This window comes from Oncorhynchus masou, chromosome 28 (assembly GCF_036934945.1).
Source record: "Oncorhynchus masou masou isolate Uvic2021 chromosome 28, UVic_Omas_1.1, whole genome shotgun sequence".
In the NCBI taxonomy this organism is placed as follows: domain Eukaryota; kingdom Metazoa; phylum Chordata; class Actinopteri; order Salmoniformes; family Salmonidae; genus Oncorhynchus; species Oncorhynchus masou.
Window position 1 is genome coordinate 45,875,536 of NC_088239.1, and position 21,067 is coordinate 45,896,602.

General features: G+C 41.6%; 1 protein-coding gene across 1 annotated transcript; it reads right to left on the bottom strand.

The window, feature by feature from the left end:
• Window positions 1-1,504: 1,504 nt before the first annotated feature.
• On the bottom strand, window positions 1,505-20,822 carry LOC135517672 (E3 ubiquitin-protein ligase KCMF1). Its single transcript, XM_064942179.1, has 7 exons — window positions 20,626-20,822; window positions 10,172-10,339; window positions 9,818-9,957; window positions 9,418-9,519; window positions 9,092-9,269; window positions 8,402-8,690; window positions 1,505-3,179 (listed from the first exon to the last, which is right to left on the bottom strand). The coding sequence occupies exons 1-7, from the start codon at window positions 20,639-20,641 to the stop codon at window positions 2,891-2,893; spliced, it is 1,182 nt and encodes a 393-aa protein (XP_064798251.1). The 5' UTR covers window positions 20,642-20,822; the 3' UTR covers window positions 1,505-2,890.
• Between the last annotated feature and the right edge of the window lie 245 nt (window positions 20,823-21,067).

Below are 21,067 nucleotides of genomic sequence, written 5' to 3' on the forward strand. Positions count from 1 at the left end.
TTCTTACAACTGTTTACAGACAAATTATTTCAGTGGGTCAGAAGTTTACATACACTAAGTTGACTGTGCCTTGAAACAGCTTGGAAAATTCCAGAAAATGATGCCATGGTTTTAGAAGCTTCTGATAGGCTAATTGACATAACGAGAGTTAATTGGAGGTGCACCTGCGGATGTATTTCAAGGCCGACCTTCAAACTCTGTGCCTCTTTGCTTGACATCATGGAATAATCAAAATAAATCAGCCTAGACCCCAGAAAAAAAAATGTGTAGACCTCCACAAATCAATCCCAGAACAACAGCAAAGGACCTTGTGAAGTTGCTGGAGGAAACCGGTACAAACGTATCTATATCCACAGTAAAACGAGTCCTATATCGACATAACCTGAAAGGCCGCTCAGCAAGGAAGAAGCCACTGATCCAACACCTCCATAAAAAAAACAAAATTACGGTTTGACACTGCACATGGGGACAAAGATCATACTTTTTGGATAAATGTCCTCCTGTCTGAATAGAACTGTTTGGCCATAATGACCATCCTTTTGTTTGGAGGAAAGAGTGGGAGGATTGCAAGCCAAAGAACTTCATCCCATCCGTGAAGCACGGGGGTGGCAGCATCATGGTGTGGGGGTGCTTTGCTGCAGGAGGGAATGGTGCACTTTACAGAATAGATGGCATCATGAGGGAGGGAAATTATGTAGATATTTTGAAGCAACATCTCAAGACATCAGTCAGGAAGTTAAAGCTTGGTCGCAAATGGGTCTTCCAAATGGACAATGATCCAAAGCATACTTCCAAAGTTGTGGCAAAATGGCATAAGGACAACAAAGTCAAGGTATTGGAATGGCCATCACAAAGCCCTGACCTCAATCCCATAGAAAATGTGTGGGCAGAACTGAAAAAGCGTGTGTAGCAAGGAGGCCTGCAAACCTGACTCAGTTACACCAGCTCTGTCAGGAGGAATAGGCCAAAATTCACCCAGCTTATTGTGGGAAGCTTGTGGAAGGCCACCCGATATGTTTGACCCTAGTTAAACAATTTAAACGGCAACGCTACTAAATACTAATTGAGTGTATGTAAACTTCTGACCCACTGGGAATGTGATGAAAGAAATAAAAGCAGAAATAAATAATCCCCTCCACTATTATTCTGACATTTCCCATTTTTTAAATAAAGTGGTGATCCTAACTGACCTAAAACAGGAGATTTTTACTAGGATTAAAAGTCGGGAATTGTGAAAAACTGAGCTTAAATGTATTTGGCTAAGGTGTATGTAAACTTCTGACTTTAACTATATACCCGTTTCACAATTATGTGCAGACCATAACCAAACTGTACTGGGTAAGGGTTTGTTATTTTTCTTTTTCCACAATGCCCTTTCGAGCACGGTTCCAGGGACTATGGTGGATGTGCAACCAGTACAGCTTGGTACAGCTCAGCAGTGTGAAAAGCCCTATACAGTAGCCGAATAACACGCCATCATACAGATAAAGAGGGAGGTGCTTCGTTTCATCAAAAGCTGTGCGCAGTTTATTGTTGTATTCTAAATTTACATTAAAAAAAAGAAAAAAAAAGAAAGTCTGCCCATGTCCTAGAACCATTATGAAAGTTAACGCACAAATTCAATATACATCTCATTGTATTTTACATAGAGTATAAGAGTATAGGCATGGAGGTGGCATGATTCATTACAAGGCTTTAAAGAATCAGAGAAAAAAAGAAAAGAAAAGGGGAATAAATAGAAGGTGCTATCTTCAGCTGAAAAACAAAATCTGAACATACGTCGAACAAAAAACAATGGCTGCAATGTGGAGTCCCGAGCTCCCCTTCCTCAACAAAGGGAAGAAATACAACTGAATGCAGGGAGGGAGTCTGGGCCTACAGAAGCAGAGAGAGGAGCAGAGTTGAGTGCGATTGATGAGAATGGGAGAGACTAGTTCTTCTGTACAGGTGCATAAATTAGAAACTACATCTGGTGGTTACACACTGCTTATCACTAAAACATCAACATCTAGGAAAAATGTCAGAGGCAAGATCTTGTTTTTCTGCTCCTAGTACTGTATTATTTTATCATCTGCTAAGTAGATGCAGACGTCTTGAGTTGACATTAGTGCCGCAAGTTGTTATATACAGACGATGGTGTCACAGAGAGGTAAGGACAAACCGGAGCTGAGAGACAAACACATTGCATTGTTTTCTTTTTAAAAGCTACAACAGATTCCAATAGGTTGCTTTTTTCTATTAAAATTGTTAAAAAGTTGTAAAAGTTCCCAAACTTTTCAGCGTGTCAGTTTTTTTTGGTGATATTCAATTTCAGAAAAACCCAAATCATGTAACCCTTTTAAAATGGTTGAAGATAAAAAAGCATGGGGATTTATTTTATTTTTGAGCTTTTTAATGACGATAAGGTCATTAAAAGTCATGCACGCTGCAAAGAACCTCATGCAGTAGTTATGGTAAACCATTCAAGCACTTTATTAGTTAAGTCATAAATACACACAGCAGCTTCATCAGAGGGTGTCTGATTCCTCTTCAGTTTTTGAATGTGGAGTATTTATAAAGGAGCCTTTTGCATGAGAACAGGAAGCAGAGGTCTGCCACGGCTACCTAATGCTGACCTGCTAAAGAAAAAGTATGTGATTATCAACTTTTTAATATATATTTATATATTTATTTTCTCTTCATCGCTCGCTCGGCGCTGCGCACTCATCCACTTGCACTTTCCCCAATCGCTCCCGTTCTCCTTTTTTATGGTTGTACACAATGTAACAAAGGTGACAGACCTGAAATTACAATCACCAAAAAACAAACCAAAATACAGCCTGCTGCACCGCCCGCCCATCACTGGCAGTGGCAGCACAGAGGACAAAGTCTGCGTGGTGCTGGGATATCATCAAAGAGGAGGCGGTGGAGGCTCCTTAGAGCTCCTCGAGCTGCTGCCGTAGCTGCCTGTACCGCTCTCCTTGAGGTTGAGATTCTCCAGGGCCACGTCTAAAGGCATGATATCCACGCAGCCCATGGCCCCAAAGCTGGCGAAATCTCGCCGCTCGTCCTCGTCCGAGGAAGAGCTCTCCTCGCGCATCAGCGTGCTCAGCAGCAGCTCCTGAACGAACAGGCTGCGGTCGGCGCGCTCGCCTTCCAGCACCTGCCGCTCCGCCTCCGACATCTTGGGCTCGTTTAACCTTTAGCAGGACAAAGAAGAGGGGAACTGGTTAGCACCGAGCAGAGGCAGGGACTACTGCAGTAGTGTTGTCATAACATAATTTAGACTTTGATACCAGGGTTAGCATCACGATACTCGACCACACGGCAAAAAAGAAAGCGGGGAGAATGACAGATTTTCACACATTTTTTTATATTTTTTATAAATAGAAAAACAAAATTGAATGTTCTTAGTCCACAATGCTTTTTAGGTCTAGGAAAAAAATCTAGCAACAACACGCACCATGTGGACCGAGGTGATGGAAGACTGATTGATGGAGCTGTGGAGAGAATGTGGCTGCCTTTTCAAATGGGCAAGTTAGTTTTACATGGCCCAGTTTGCTCATTTTAGACCTTTCCATTGGCCCTTAGATTAAATCTTCATGCAAAACATACTCCACCAATATTACATCTGCGAACTACTGACAGAAACCAAAAAGATAATATGAAATTAAGCCCATATTCGGTCCTCCATAAATTTGTTGACGTTTCCGCAAATAATAATTTGCACACTAATAAAGCAGCTCAATGTTTGCGTGTCAGCATTTTTTCCCAGACAACAATCGAGAAACGCAAGGCAGGATTAACTAAGGAATCATTGTGTAATGTGAACACCCACGTCCTGGGGTTGAGGGTAGATGGAATGAAAAATTTAGGACAAGGAAATCAGAAAATGTGAGCACGTCCAAGTTGTTAGCATTTTAAAAGTCGTGTAGTGTATGCCCACCGTTACTTGTGTACTCGCAATGCTCGGCAGTGGTGGACAATTTGACTTTGAGCCAATCAAAGAGCACAAACCTCCACGTGGGAGAGCCGACAGGAGTGACAAGAAAAATAAAAAAAAAAAAAAAAAAAAAAAAAAAAAGAGGGCACTTTTCCCAGTGTAATCCACTCACAGTTCATCAGAATTGTTTTAACTAAAAACAAAGCTGCATAATGCACCTTTTTTCTAGAGCAAGTCTTTACATATTTCTTTTTAACCAAGCTAGCTAATCTAGCATCCATTATCTCATACTGTCAGTGCCAGTTCGCTTACTAGCTAATGTTAGCCTAAAGGTTAGTGTCGCCATATGCAGTAGCACAACATAGCTAGCTCGCTTCTACACTGACTCTTGGCTGCTTTCTAAAAAATGTATCCATTGTGATTTAATTATAAATGGTACTTGTTACCTACGCTGAACAAAAATAAAACGCAACATGCTACAATTTCAAAAATGAGTTACAGTTCATAGAAGGAAATCAGTCAATTGAAATAAACTCATTAGGCCCTAAACTATGGATTTCACATGACTGGGCAAGGGGGCAGCCATGAGCCTGGTTCACCGAACCGGGGAGCCAGGCCCAGGTAATCAGAATGAGTTTTCCCCCACAAAAGGGCTTTATTACAGACAGAAATAGTCCTGACTACTACCCCCCCTCCTCAGACTATCCCGCAGGTGAAGAAGCCGGATGTGGAGGTCCTGGGCTGGCGGGGTTACACGTTGTCGGCAGTTGTGAGGCCGGTTGGGTGTACTGCCAAATTCACAAAAATAACACTGGTAGAGAAATTAAAATGGGACCAACACTTTATGTGGCGTTTATATTATTGTTCGGTATAGTTGTTGATACTTGCCAGATTGCCACAAGGGCTTACTAACAATTCTAGCTAACTAGCAAAAACATTTGCACAGCTTGCAATTTAGCTATCTGTTTTCTAATGCTGGCAAAATACAAAACAAGCTGCTGCCGCCACCTTGTGGTCTGGAGTATTTATTTGATCTGTGGTTAAACGGCTGTGTAAACAATAAAATGTTAGCACTCCTACCCAGTGTCGGCAGTTAAGTACCTATAGATATTAAGATTTCTTGGTGTGTCTCTGACCCTTTAGAGGCATCGTCCTACTTGAGATGTAGAATTTTCCCTCAAAATGACATACTTCAGAAACAAATGTATAATTAATATGCAATTCTGAAGAATAGAGTAATGACTTGCATTTCTAAATTATATTACACCACATTTTAAAATACATATAGCCTATTGATAGCTGAATATAGAGAGAAGCATGCTAACCCATAGGCCAGGGGTGTCAAACTCATTCCACGGAGGGCCAAGTGTCTGCAGGTTTTTGTTTTTTCCTTTCAATTAAGACCTAGACAACCAGGTGAGTGAAGTTCCTTACTAATTAGTGAGCTTAATTCATCTATCAAGTGGAGTGGAGTGAAAACAGGCAGACACTCGGCCCTCAGCGGAAGGAGTTTGACACATGCTATATGCCCTGCATGATTTTTAAATCACACCACGTCCGGGCCATTAGAAATTCTGTTCTGGCCATTAGATTTTTTTGGCCAGTGAGAAAAAAAAAGTTTGCGTTTGATCCTGTGATGGAGTTTGCAGGACAAATGGCCACTGGATTGATGCAAATAATCATGATTTTGCTAGGTAGGCACAGGCTACTTTGTAGTTAACTTTTAATTGAGAATGTTGTTGGGAAAGCCTTTCCATCTACCCGAAGACAGTTATCATTAGCATCACTAATGGTAGTCCCAATTGTGTACACTCATTTCCATAGAAAAAAAACTAAAAAGTCTCGCCTGTATACAAATATTGAATACATTTATATTGAACTTACTCTGCCTCTGATTGTCTGTGGGGTTGGGCCATCAGTGGGTTAAAAATTTGAGACAAAATTTCCCACAAAAAAAGTATTATTAAACTGACTTCAAAACACAGGTCTCCAGATGACTTTGCTCGTGACCTAAAACGTGTGCACAAGACGAAGTACAGTGCATTCGGAAAGTATTAAGACCCCTTGACTTTTTCCACATTGTAACGTTCTAGCCTTATTCTAAAATGGATTAAATTGTTTTCCCCCTCATAAATCCACCCACAATACCCCATAATGACCAAGCAAAAACAGGGTTAGACATTAGTTACTGCAAATGTATTAAATAAACATGTATTTTTTCCAAATCACATTTACATAAGTATTCAGCGCTTTTCCTCAGTACTTTGTTGAAGCACCTTTGGTAGCGATTACAACATCGAGTCCTCTTGGGTATGACGCTACGAGATTAACGCACCTGTATTTGGGGAGTTTCTCCCATTCTTCTCTGCAGATCCTCTCAAGCCCTGTCAGGTTGGAGGGGAGCGTCGCTGCCCAGCTATTTTCAGGTGTCTCCAGAGATGTTCGGTCGGGTTCAAGTCCAGGCTCTGGCTGGGCCACTCAAGGACATTCAGAGACTTGTCCTGAAGCCACTCTTGCATGGTCTTGGCTGTGTGCTTAGGGTTGTTATCCTAATGGAAGGTGAACCTTCGCCCCAGTCTAAGGTCCTGAGAGCTCTGGAGCAGGTTTTCGTCAAGGATCTCTGTACTTTGCTCTGTTAATTTTTCCCTCAATCCCGACTAGTCTCCCAGTCCCTGCTGCTAAAAAACATCCCCACAGCATGATGCTGCCACCAACATGCTTCACCATAGGGATCGTGCCAGGTTTCCTCCAGAAGTGACGCTTGCCATTCAGGCCAATGTTGGTTTCACCAGACCAAAGAATCTTGTTCCTCATGATTTGAGTGTCTTTAGGTGCCTTTTGGCAAACTCCAAGCGGGCTGTTATGTGCCTTCTACTGAGGAGTGGCTTCCGTCTGGCCAATCTACCAAAAAGGCCTGATTGGTGGAGTGCTGCAAAGATGGTTGGTCCTTCTGGAAGGTTCTCCTATCTCCACAGAGGACCTCTGGTGCTCTCTAAGTGACTACTGGGTTCTTGGGTCACCTCCCTGACCAAGGCCCTTCTCCCCCAATTGGTCAGTTTGGCCCGGGTGGCCAGCTCTAGGACAAGTCTTGGTGGTTACAAACTTCTTCCATTTAAGAATCAGAGGCCACTGTGTTCTTGGGGACCTTCAATGCTGCCGACATTTGTTGGTACATTTCCCCACATCTGTGCCTCGACACAATCCTGTCTTGGAGCTCTATGGACAATTCCGACCTCATGGCTTGGTTTTTTTATTTTTTATTTTTAATATTCAATACATTAGCAAAAATGTCTAAACCCCTGTTTTCTCTTTGTCATTATGGGGTGTAGATTGAGGATTTTAAAGTAATAAAATGTGAATATTTTCCAAATGCACTATATATGCGATGTATGCATACAAACCGAAGTCTTGCAGGTGTTTACTAGGGCTGGGAATTGGCAGGGACCTCACAATACGATATTATCATGATACTTAGGTATGTATTGCAATTTTCACGATTCGATATGTATTGCAATTCGACACTGCAAATTTATTGCGATTGACGTTCCAAACATATCGCACATTTTAGGTTTGCTGCAGAGACAAAGAGCATGAAAAAACAAGTTTGATCAGTCAGAGAAATAAGAGCTGAAAACATGTTGACTCACTATTTAAAAAGATGTAGAACAAGCTATAGGATGATCAATACTCGGTAGTCAAATATTGATATAATTTTGTCCCAAAACTTCCATCGATTTTCTTCTCCGATCACTAGCGTTTACATGGCTTTGCACACGTGCCAGGTTTTCAAATTATGGCAGTACCGGCGCTCTAAAAAGTCCGGCGAATAATACCTTCCTGTGGTTATTTTGTCTCAAATTCCGACCCACTGAAGGACCAACACAGAATATGTTGAGTAAGTTCAAATTGTATTTTATTCAACATTCTGGCTTGTAAGGACACTTTCGAAGTTGTTGCAGGAATTATACCAAGAATTGGTATCACAGTCCGATTTATTAGGCAACACTAACGGATACACAAAGTGGTGAACACGCGCACCACACACAGACAGGTATTCCCATGCCGTTGCCTCTTCAGAAAGTTACAGGGAATAGGAATCACTGATGTATTCTGTTCATGCCGTATGATAAACAATTAGTTGATTTCCAAACGTGAGACATTTGATAAGTGGAACAAAAACAAACAAAATTCTAGTACCAAACTGTTTTTCACGTTGTGGTATCGAAAAAGGGTAGTAGGAGAGGAGACCTGTGAGTCTATGGGTGGGGAGAGAACAAGAAGAGGGAGACACCATGCAAGGGGGAGGGGAGGCAGAGCAGATCCTGCCACTCGGGGCATTCAACACCTGGGGCCTGATAGCAGTAACAGCGAACAGTGTGTGTGTACAGAGCCTTCCATTTATAATATAGTCAAGTTAAAAAACATTTTTTTTTAAAGGCTCTGTTCACATGTACACCTCAGAGGGATCGACCAACTCACCGTGTGAGCAGGAACTGGGAGCTGTGGGAGGCCATGGGGTTGCTCTCGGCCACGCCGGCCGAGTTGGCGACGGCGCTGGGCGGGGGGATGGTGGCGCTGATGTTGCCGCCGGGGTTGGAGCGTCGCGTGGTGTTCCTGGCCGTCTCCAGCTGTTGCCGGGCCGCCTGGGCCTGCTGGCGCTCCAGCTGCAGCTGCATCTGTAACTGCTGCAGCTGAGACGCGGACGGGCCCGACGAGTTGAGCTGGCCGCCCGCCGAGCGCCGCACGCCCGACAGCTGAGACAACAGCTCTGTGGGAGGAGACATGAACAAGTGTGTTCCGAGTTTCTTCTAGCGAGATGAATAGTTTCAAACTAGGCTCCAGTAGAGACAGGTGAATGTGATATACAGTAAGACTGTCACAGAAAAGAGGCACGGCACTAGGACTGCGGGTTACACTTCATACGAGATTCAGAGCCAGAGACATTAGATCTCACGGAAAGATAACCACTAAAGTCAACATTCAAGTGACTCCAGTGCAGACTGGTGAATAAAATATAGCAGAAGTGAACACAGATCAGGGAGTAAAGAGCAGACAATCAGATTCTCTATCCATCTCAATGAGAAAGACCCTGCTTGTTGTTGACTACACAGACCCTGCTTGTTGTTGACTACACAGACAGAGGCTGGTCAGACCAGATGCACTGCTCACCTGCTATGGGGTCCATGGCTTCCCTGTTACTGGGTGAGTACGAGGAGCTCTGTGAGGAGGAGAGCCCCCCGGTGGAGCTGCTAGTAAAGTGCATGTTGGTCCTGCGTGCCCTGGGACCGCCCAGCCCGCGACCAGGGTGGAACATCCGACGCACGTGCCGGACGCCGCTGGACTCATCGTAAACCAGGCAGGTTAAGGAGCAGAGTTGAAAGGGTTCGCAAGTACTTGGAATAATCAGAAACAATACACATCCTGCCCACAATGGTGTACACACACGTGCAGAAGCAGACACACGCAGACAGAGAATAGCTGCATTGAAAAGATATTAAATCTCTAGGTGCTCTGTGTTCAAGTGTGAGATGAGCAGCAAAGTCGTCGGTCACATGATTGGGGTCCCCGCCTGGCAACGCAGCACATATTGGACAGATCTGAAAAAAAGCAAGCAGTAAACACCCTCTGGATATATTCAACTGACCACTCAAGTTATTTTAAGTTATTGACAAGCGTCAGTTGTAAAATAACCAATTGTGTTAATGCGTCCATGAGCCCTGGAATCTAATCGAACCATAGATTTTTATAGGAGGACGTAAACGCCAAAAACATCCTATTGAAAACAATGGAGGACATTTTTTTTTTAAGCAAAAGGGCAACAGAGCTAGACTGGGGGAATGATCTTTCCCATCTTAGTAAAGCTAGATGAAACACTAGGATGATGTGTCCACTCACCACCTCTGTGGAGGTCTCTGTATGCTCGGAGGCGACATGCTCCTGTAGGGATGTCTCTGTGTATCCCATTTTACCACAGTAAGGACAAGAAAAGCTCTGGGGCTGCTCTACTGAGAACGCCTCACCGCCGTAATACAGGTCTGCAAAGAAAACAATCCGTCTTTAGAGTCGCTGTTATCATCATCATCATCATCATAACACAAACATTTTATATAAAATACAATTAGGGCAAATAGTTTTTTTTTCTGACAACATGACCGGACCAAGAAGAACTGTTGGACTAGTTTGGGCCCACGTGGTCAGAAAAAAAAACTCCTGTTATAAATGTCTAATCTACGCAGCAAATGTCCTTACCAAAGTCTACCCTGGTTAATATACACTGCATGGCGTGTTCTGTCGTGTGTCTCGTTGTGGTGGCGCCGCTCTCGTAGCACGACGCGCACAGGTCGTAGTCGTAGCAAATTAAACACTTGTACCGGCGCCCTCTGAAGTTCCCTTTTAAACACGCGTCACAGCTCACACCTGCAAAACAAGGGTGAGGACTGAAGGTCAACGTATAGGCTAATTGCATACATGATAGCGTGGAGTAGGCCTACGACCAGAGAGAGAGAGAGAGAGAGAGAGAGAGAGAGAGAGAGGAGGAGGAGATAGGGAGAGAGAAAGTACAGTCTGCCCCGAGGCTGGCTGACACTCATCAGCCAGTCTTTGGCACTGACACTAATCCACAAATGCCAACCGAGAAGACAATCCACCTAAAAGTCAGTAGCAAGTCATTAAGGAATGCCAGTGTGTGTGCCTGGTTGGCACTGTATAATAATGCCCCATCTTATCGGCTCTTATGCATTTGTACGTATTCTTTTCCCATTTGTTGCCCGGGCTTTATATTACATAATAAACTAAGCAGGCCTAAAGAGAGACAAAAGAGATGATCTGGAGAACATAAACGGAGCACGTAGACAGTGAAAATAAAAATAACAATTTGAAAAAGGCACCCCATTGTCCGCTTCCTGTCCCTTTGTGCCCTTTGTCATCTCACGATGACGCCTGTCTGAAGGAGGACATTATCTAAACTGCTATAACCACCACCTTCACTTTGTTACTGCTGCTTTTATCAGACAATTTCACCACTGTTATAAAGCCAAGGCATTTATCACATAGCCCTTATCACAACTTAGGCAACTGACAAAACGGATACAAAGTGTAGGAACTGAAAAAGGAAAAGGCTAGGCTGCTGTTCCTTGCTCACATACAGTCAGACATTTATGAGAACTGAAAACTTCTGTACAAGATTGGTCATTCAATTGTCTGGATTGTCTGGACATTTTCAATTTGAGAATATGCCCTTGCACTGTGATGATGACAACAGCAGCTGACTTCCCATCCTTTGATGACAAGCAAGCACTAATGGGAAATGGTACCAAATGAATTACACCCCTTGCTACACTACTCAGAGGCCAGGGGCCTCATTTATAACCGTTGCACACATTTTATACTAAATACCTGCAGGCGCTATTCCTGAAATGACTACATATGCATGTTTCCCGTTATAAATCGGACCTGCCATAAAAGTGTGCTCACGTGAACGAGCATTATAACACCGCCTGAATAAAGCCCATAATTCACCTTTCCAAGTTACAATAATCCCCCTTTTTGCTGAATACTTTGAAAGTATTGGAATTGGGCCAAGACAGAATGTATTTGTCTTTTTTATTTTACCTTTATTTAACTAGGCAAGTCAGTTAAGAACAAATTCTTATTTTCAATGACGGCATAGGAACAGTGGGTTTAACTGCATGTTCAGGGGCAGAACGACAGATTTGTACCTTGTCAGCTCGGGGGTTTGACCTTGCAACCTTCAGGTTACTAGTCCAACGCTCTAACCACTAGGCTACCCTGACGAATATTTAAAGGAAATATCAATAGCGAACTTGATTAAATGTGTTGGCAGATTTGTATATATTTTTTTTTGCAGTGACATTTGCTGTTTCGGAAATACGAAAACAATTGCAAATTGCTGTGAACCTCTAAAAATATAACTTAATTCAATAATGTTTGGTATTTACTTTCTCCTGAACCTTAAAAATGCTGCACTGCCCGCGAATTCTTAAATATTGTCCACTCTGGAAACTTTTTTTTACTATAGTAGGTCTACAATTTAATGCAAAAAAAATCCCTTTCAGGTGAAAAGAGGAGAAAAAAAATGATAATAATAGCCTATCTAATAAGCCCAATTAAATGAGAGACGAGCATGCCAATCTGTTGTAGGGCTACTCTGAACATGCACTCATCGCGGCTAGAAAAGGTGCAATGGTCATGATATATTTATGTTTATAAATGAAAGTGTCTTGTCTACTCGAGAAATTTGACATTACAGTATTCAGACGTGGTCTACAAAATGTCAAAGGAAAAGGAGAACCATCTGCTCTACTGTTAAACTGTGTTTAGGATCGCATAGAGCAAAATACTTTCAATACCGGTAGCTTATCTATTTACTGCTGTGAAGTGGGTCCAAATTACATGAGCGATGTTAGGATAGGCTACCATTCGTCCCTTGTTGCAGGCCTATAGGCTATTTCACGAGTATGAAACCATCACAGTCAGAAAAGGTGAGGAATTTGAATTAGAAATAGATGTAATTATTTTAGAATGAATGTAAAGATCAAATAAAGTTTCTCACTAACAGTAAATTATTGCATCTTATTATATTTAGCTACCTGTTTTTTTGTTAAGTATAAGTCATCATTTATTCCCCATTTGCACTCATTTTCCTTCTTGCAAAGCAATACTTCAACCACTAGGAACTGTACGTACACATGACCTAAAGTTTGTGGGAGGATAAAGTTTGTGGGCAGCAGGGTAGCCTAGTGGTTAGAGCGTTGGACTAGTAACCGGAAGGTTGTGAGTTCAAACCCCTGAGCTGACAAGGTACAAATCTGTCGTTCTGCCCCTGAACAGGCAGTTAACCCACTGTTCCCAGGCCGTCATTGAAAATAAGAATGTGTTCTTAACTGACTTGCCTGGTTAAATAAAGGTAAAATTAAATAAAAAATTCATACATCAAGTTCAGTATTTATAAATGCCAACTTTTGCGTGAAAACTGGTGTGCATGTTCTGGGGCATATTTTGTACGTACGCAATTGTTTATAAATGAGGCCTGTTGCAAAATGTTTCTTAAACTGAAGCAAACGAAACGGGGAGGGACCTACCTGAATTTGCCCAATAGAAAATCTTGTTATACTTGCAAAACGGTGTCTTTCACGCCACAGAATGACGGTTTGTGCCATCATTCTGTTACCAAACTTTGATTCTGCACTGTTCCAAGTAAATGTTAAAGTTATTGGCATTTTTTCAAACTTTGACATTTTTGGTTTCAGTGTCACTCCTACTGTGGAATTGCCCCTATGCAATGCTTGTCTGGACTGTGGATAAAAGTAGCCTGGGTACCAGTCTTTTTAGCTAACGTTCCACTCCTGTCATTTGCCAAAGAGACTGCTGGCCTTTCGGCAATCTCAATACGCAGCAGAATTTACGGCACAGTTGCTGATCGGTAGACGGAAAATATTAATGTTATGGGACATGGGGTGCGTGCAAATTTGGTGCAATATAGAATTTGTAGAACAAACAAACAGTCGCAGTTGGTATTACCATAAGGAATTCCCCTCAACCACACCCACAAATTGGGGGAAAACTAAATTATTTCCAATTGATCCCCATTATAAAAGTTTTTTTGTTATAGAGAAATAACAAAACATGCCCGAAAAGCTGCTGTGTTGTTCAATGTACATGTAGCCAAGTAAAAAAAAATCCCAACCTAAGGTTTGTAATACTCCCAAGTAGGGAAATAGAGCCTGCGAGAAGAGCCCTGTGGATTCAGACTAATCTGTGTGAGAAATGTGGGGATGCCGTGTTCAGGTAGGCTACACATAGCTATGTGTGTGGTAAACATATCACAGCTAAGACATTTAACGCCACTCACTACTTGTAGCTGTAAAGTCCATTTGTGTTGTTGGTCTAGGCTAACTTATCGTTCCGGTCAGTAGCCCTACAATATTAAGTTTTTCTAGGTCGTAAGAACGCTAGGGATTAGGACATTTGTTAAAGTAATCTTTAGACATGTTGTACATTTCTTAAAATGTAGTTTTGTAATTGACTAAAACAAATGGATTACAAGAAAGCTTTACTTTTTAAAATGAAATTTTGGGCTGTGAGCCAATGGGGTAATCTAAGTAACAGGTTGATTTCCCCACTGGTAGGTAGGGCTGAAACATTCTAATACCAACTGTGTGAATACCGTTACAAACCTGCTGCAGTCATTCCCTTGTGAGAAGGTAGTGTCAATGCAAGATCATGTTGTTCAAAGTGGCTCGAGAGGACTCCGTAATGAGAGAGAAACAATGATACAGAAAATATTAGCCTACAAGATTAAAATTGAGCTACCTTTGCTTCAGTTGCATCCCGTACATTTTTTTAAATTCAAGTTATTTAATTAGACAAGTCAGTTAAGAACAAATTCTTATTTACAATGACGGCCTACCCCGGACGACACTGGGCCAATTGTGCGCCACCCTATGGGACACCCAATTACATTTACATTTTAGTCATTTTTTTACAGCTGGATGTGATTCAGCCTGGACTCGAACCAGGGACTGTAGTGACGCCTCTTGCACAGAAACGCCTAGCTGTGCCACTAGGCAGCCCATTAATGGGGAAAGTAATGTAACTGGCACCTGTCGTCATTCCTCGCAAATACGCTGAATATCATGACTCCTCTCTTATTAAAAAGTGGAATTGACCGCATTTTAGCAACATTGAAATCTGTTCAGTCACCCCCCAGGAAAAATTACACTTGTTCCTTCTTCTGTCAAGCAAGCACTTACATAAGGTCATTTTCATAAATTCATGGAATGTTTGGGAATGAAGTATAGTAAGGCATTTGTGAAAATTCCATAGCAATATAAAATGGGAAAGCGGCCGTGTGTTTTAACAATTAATAGACACTGCAGTAAATAAAACTGCAAATGAAGTGGACTTGACCTATGCGACGCATCAGTCTAATTTCATAAAGACTGTTGACTCATTCTCGCTTCTGTGTCCTATTCAGCCCGCGGGCCTGGTGTTTGACGGTGCTTCCCGAATGGGTGGCAGCAGCAAACAATGTACCAGGTCAGCTGATATCAATAGTTTGGGACTACCAAGACATGTATTAGTGAATTTTATACAATGGGTGGGTCTAATCCTGGACGCTGATTGCATAGCCGGAAGTCTATTCCACAAGTTACCACCGGCTAAAGCTATGACGTTGAAATGCCAATTTACTCTGTTCCATCTCACTGCAGAATCCATGGTCTCCTCAGCCCAGCCAGACAATTTATAAACTTGATCTCCACTGTAAAAAAAAGTATCTAGACATATTTCCCCATTTATTTTAGACTACCAGTTGGTTTTCAATAGTGTAGATGTGTATAACCTTGTTGTTAGTCTGACATTTGCAACATTGTTTCAATACCATAGCAATGAATGTGTAGGGGTCGGGACAATAAAAACAGGCAGGCAGCTTTTCTCAGCCAATCGAAATCATTAATCAGCATAACCTTTATGGATATATACAAAGACATGTCAGTAGAAAATAGGTCAAATGAAATTAAATGCAGCTAGTTTGCAGTCTATCCATCTTCAGTTTGAAGTTAGCTGTATTTTTGGCAAGCTCCTCTGAACAAGTGTCCTGAGGAGACCACATTTTCTATGCCAGGTGAAAACACACATCATTAGCTCATTGTTATGGATAGGGTTGCAAAGGGTTGGAAACTTTCTGGGAAATTTCTGGGATTTTTCCATGGGAAGTTAAGCCTGGGAATTTGGGTAATTTTGCTTAAATTCATCAAAACGGTTAGCTTATAACAGTGAATCTTTTTTGTGGGATACACAAGGCAATTCTACGTCTTATGGCATATTTTGGTTAAACTATCCCCAATTAGAATTGCAACCCTCTGCATGCACAGTGCATTCTTCCATCACATGTACAGCTGATTCTCAAGATCTTGCACACTAATGAGATGCTATTAAGCCCACACTACTACACTGTCTGAGCCAAGGACTACATGCTTTCTGGTAAGTTTTGATTACAATACTGAGTGGGGTGAATATAGTTATGACATACATGATTTATTGTTAACTAGTAAATAGTAGCCGACAGCAAAGTGTTTTTACATAATTTCTAACAATTTCTGCTAATTAGTTTTTGCTACCATGTGGGTTTTTAGCTTACTTGAGCCTGTTAACTGAGGAGTTAATTCACCTGTTTCCATAAATGTTTCATTTTAAAATATTTATTTTACAAAATAGTTGTTTAATCTAACTTCTTCACTATTTATCTGTACATGGAATTGTACTTGGATTTTTATCTAATCTTTACAAGAAAATGCCACGGGCACTATCTGATGTGTGGAGACATTTCACTGCAGCTAATGTAGAAGGAAAAGCTGTGTACATTTGCAAATACTGTGCCAAATCATATGTGAATAATGCAACAAAGATGCAGAATCATCTGGCAAAGTGCATAAAGTTCCCTCAGCGCTCACAACAAGCAACCAGCAAAGAAATTACGAATCAGACACCTTATCGATAGCAACAGCTCATGGTCCTCCTGAAACGAGAAGTTTATTTTGACTCAATGGAGGAATGTAGTCAGAAATGCTGATGAATGTCTTGCTCGAGCTGTGTATACAACTGGTTCACCTCTGATGCTCACAGGCAATGTGAATTGGAAGAGATTTCTGAATGGTCTTTGCCCAGCATACACCCCTCCAACCAGACATGCTTTATCTACTAATTTGCTGTATGCAGAGTTCAAGTGAAGGTCAAGCAAATCATAGAGAAAACAGACTGTATTGCAATCATCTCTGGTGGGCGGTCGAATGCTCGTGGGCAAGGAATAATTAACTACATCATCTCCACCCCTCAACCAGTAGTCTACAAATGCACAGACTCAAGGGACAACAGACACACCGGTCTCTACAATGCAGATGAGCTGAAGGCAGTCATGAATGACCTTGGACCACAGAAGGTATTTGCACTGGTGACAGACAATGCTCTGAACATGAAGGCTGCTTGGTCTAAAGTGGAGGAGTCCTACCTTCACATCACACCCATTGGCTGTGCTGGCATGCATTGAATCTGCTCCTCAATGACATCATGGCACTGAAAACAATGGATACACACTACAAGAGAGTCAAGGAAATGGTTAAGTATGTGAAGGGTCATCAAGTTATAGCAGCAATCTACCTCACCGAGCAAAGTGAGAAGAATAAGAGCACCACATTGAAGCTGCCCAGCAACACCCGTTAGGGAGGGGCAGGAGTCTCTCCAAGAAATGGCCATATCACGGTCTGCCGATATGGAAAGCCCCATCAAGAGGATCCTCCTGGATGATGTATTTTGGGAGAGAGTGGTAAGGAGCCTGAAACTCCTGAAACCTATAGCAGTAGCCATTGCACGGATTGAGGAAGACAATGCCAACCTGTCTGATGTTAAGACTCTGCTTACAGATGTAAGAGAAGAAATCCCTACTGCCCTGCCCACTTCACTGTTGCACCAAGCAGAGGAGACTGCATTTCTGAAATACATCAGAAAGCGTGAAGACTTCTGCCTGAAGCCCATACACACCGCAGCGTACATGTTGGACCCCAAGTATGCTGGCAAGAGCATCCTGTCTGGTGCAGAGATCAACAAGGCCTATGATGTCATCTCAACCGTGTCTCACCACCTTGGCCTGGATGAGGGCAAGGTTCTTGGCAGTCTGGTGAAGTACACTTCCAAGCAAGGGCTTTGGGATGGAGATCCAAAATGATGTCGTTCCAAAATTTTACAGATGTATGTTGAAAATTTTTTGGGAGATGTGATGGATCATTGGAGATCATTCAATATTCCCTTTTGTTGTTCAGTGAAATCATCCCATGTGAAGAGTCAACTCATTTAGTTAAAGTTCAATTTGTAACTACATTGTTTTTGTTTTATTGGAAGGATGTAATAATTTGCAATTGTGTCTACTTATGATACGGTAAAAGGTTTATGTTTCTGTCTCCATATGATACAGTAAATGTATCCAATGCAAAAAAACATCTACATTTAAATGGCATTAATTTGCATAAATTTCCATTAATTCCCATATATTCCTGTTAATTCCCATGGAAAGTTTCCACCTCTGTATATTACCCAAAATGGGCAAACCCTAGTTATGGATGTATCGAAATAAGATGTTTTGTAGTGACATTTAAACAAATGCAAATGCAGCTACTTAGCTGTTATTCTGGCTTAACTGTTTGACATGACAGTAAGTTGGCAAGTTGGCCATAGTTGACTAGCTAGCAAGCAAGCAATGGATAAGAAGGTTGCCAGCCGGTATGGCAATATAACTTTTAGAACGAACGACTGGGTTGCATTCATAGACACAGAACAAATAGACTTAACGACTGGGTCGTGTGTCTCTGGCAACCAAACCGATATACATCTTGTGGATGGATGAAATAGTATGAATAAAGTTTTGAATGAAAATATGTCAATCATTATTTGAACATTTTGGTAACCCGTTGTATAATGTGATAATGCCCTCGAAGTCTGTTCTCGACTTCCGTCTTGGGCCTAACAACACCCGTGCCATCCTATCATTCAAACACCGGCTTCTCTGGCATCATCACTTAAATATTTCTGTTTAACTGCATCCATCTATTCTGCCAACAATGCCTTAGTGTATATCATGGAATTTTGAGTCAAATAGAACCTATTTTTAAAACCTCTTAAAGTTGGTTTAAAGCATAAACTGGTCATTTATATTTTTTGACTGATATGACTGCAGATATGAAACAGACAACGCAGTTAAAACACTGAGGAAATCAATTGTGACATATAGGGATATTATTTAACTATTTATTTTATTGTTTTGACAATATCACAATATTATTTTTCTGCTAGTTGGCTGTACCTGCACGAAAACTATTTCTCTCATAGCTTGTTCTCCATCTTTTTAAAATAAGTGAGGAAAACAAATTGGCTCCCTATTTCCATTACTGCTCAAATCTCATTCTCTCATAGGTCTCTCGTCCCTCCGCAGCAGACATATGGTGAGAAATATGTTTGGACCATGGAATGGCACAGTATTGAAATTGCAATACATATATAATCTAAATACATATCATATTGGCACCTAAGTATTGTGACAATATCATGTTGCGAGTTCCCTGGCAATTCACTTATTTTGAGCAACTAAAAAATATATACCTACTTGAGAGAAGAAAAAAAAGCACCTTGCAGGATATAAAATAGATGATTCACAGTGAACTGGAGGAGAAGTTTGAACGCCGAGAGCTTCTGTGGTGATCACATTTGTAAAAATGCAATAAACAGGAATGCTGTTCTCCCAGCAACAGAATGCCCAATGTTTGAATGTTTCCAATCAAATATATGAATTAAGTTAGAATGTTTTCCTATCAACCTAATTTGCATAAACATTGTGATTGGATGATAGCTGTGAGGGTTTTCAAATTTGTATTAAATCCTCTGATCTCCTAGAGCTCATTAATGATAGAATGTTCATATTTGAAGATTTCCCGAAAGGCCAGTCTCTTTTGCTAATGACAAGAGTGGACACGAGTGGAATGTAATAGATTAACAGAGCACAACCAGGCTAGGGATAAAAGGTGTGCTGCCTAGAAAAATATCCTATTTGGAACCTGTATGTCATTTTGACATAGCTAGCCAATGCACCAATTCACCGACTTCATAACAGGCCTTCATAATATTCGCACAGATCCTCTGCAGCAGCCCAGCTAAAATGAATTACTCTCCAAACCTCACCAGAAACGTGTCTAAAGTGAAAAATTATCATCCTTAGTTAGCTACAACGTTAACTTCATTGGGGAAAAAAGGCTGACCTGGCTAGTCATCCAGACCTAATATGGCACAAGTGAACAAATGTGTCTAGCAAGCCAGATAGAGAAGGCTAGCTATCAAACTGGTTGTTCTCCAAATCCGTGCTCTAACATAGTTAACTTGGCTAACCTTAGCTAACTTCACTCTGCTTATAGTTACCTAGTTTGCTGGTATACGGTACTCTTCTGCTCCGATAACCCTAACTAGCTAGCTAACGTTAATGAATTTAAATTAGAATATGTAGCTAACGTTAGATAATTGAGTGACGATAGACTAGCTAGCTAGTTAGATACATGCCTCGGTTTGGCCCACTGTGACGGAGGGCCTCAAACTAACGATACCTTGATGACAGTGCATTCAATGACCAAAACCTTGGTGACTGAGTATTTCAGCACGAAGTCCATTTAACTAACTAGCTCTGAAAACAATCTGTGGCCATACCAAAATATACCACGCATTCACCCTTCCATTCACCAAAGTCTGGACACTTCGAACTAGCTACTACTACTGTGTACAGCGTTGAAGAACGCTAGTTAGCTAGCTAGTTAACGTCCTAGCTAACTAGTTAGCAACCGTCGGACCATCATCAGTTTAGCTAGCTAGCGTTAGCACGCTAATTAGCATTAGCTAACTCGCTATAAGAAAATGCCCCTGACTAGACGTATGACTTATTTGAAACATGACTGTTAATGAATTCGGAGACTGTCGTTAAAGAAAACCTGCCTGGTTCCACCCAGTTATCAGGAGATTGGGAAAAGGTTGAAAATTCATGGTGGCCGCCATCATGAGCCCTGTCCAATGCATTGCAATACAAAACATGGCATGTTAGCTAGCAAGCTTCAGCGCTCAGTCTGCGACGCTGAGGACGTCTATTTTTCACTTACCCTCATGTCGGGACATCCTACAGACGATGACACAGCCCCCTCCTGGGGCTCCCAAGCACGGATCAGGAGGAAAATATACCGTTTTTGAGGGATAACCCTGGGACGCGATTTCTCTTTCCTATTTTCTCTTTAAGATGGATACTGAGCTTACAGTTCTCTGCTTCCCCCTCCCCGTCTGTCATGAAGAAGTACTGAGACAGAGCATTCGCAGTCTTCTGAAAAATCACTAGGAGGCGCCCTTTACAATAATGTATTTTGTGGTTGTTCAACTGAAAATGGTATTTTTTAAATTTTTTATTAACTGAGACAAGACAGTTATTCACCCAAGCCCTGACTAGTTTGATGTAAAAAATCAAATAATTCCCCATGCTGCAGGATCATGCTCAGTGATCATGCCCATCACTCTTTCTTCACATCGACCTGTTACACTGGTGACAGCAGT

Bases quoted from the DNA above. Each gene is read 5' to 3' on its own strand.
- LOC135517672 (XM_064942179.1), bottom strand. The intron at 9,270-9,417 runs ATATCTTTTCAA...TGCCTGGTTTAC, and splicing joins ACAGAGCACCTAGAGATTTA to GATGAGTCCAGCGGCGTCCG. The intron at 8,691-9,091 runs GTGAGCAGTGCA...CTCCTCCCACAG, and splicing joins AGCCATGGACCCCATAGCAG to AGCTGTTGTCTCAGCTGTCG.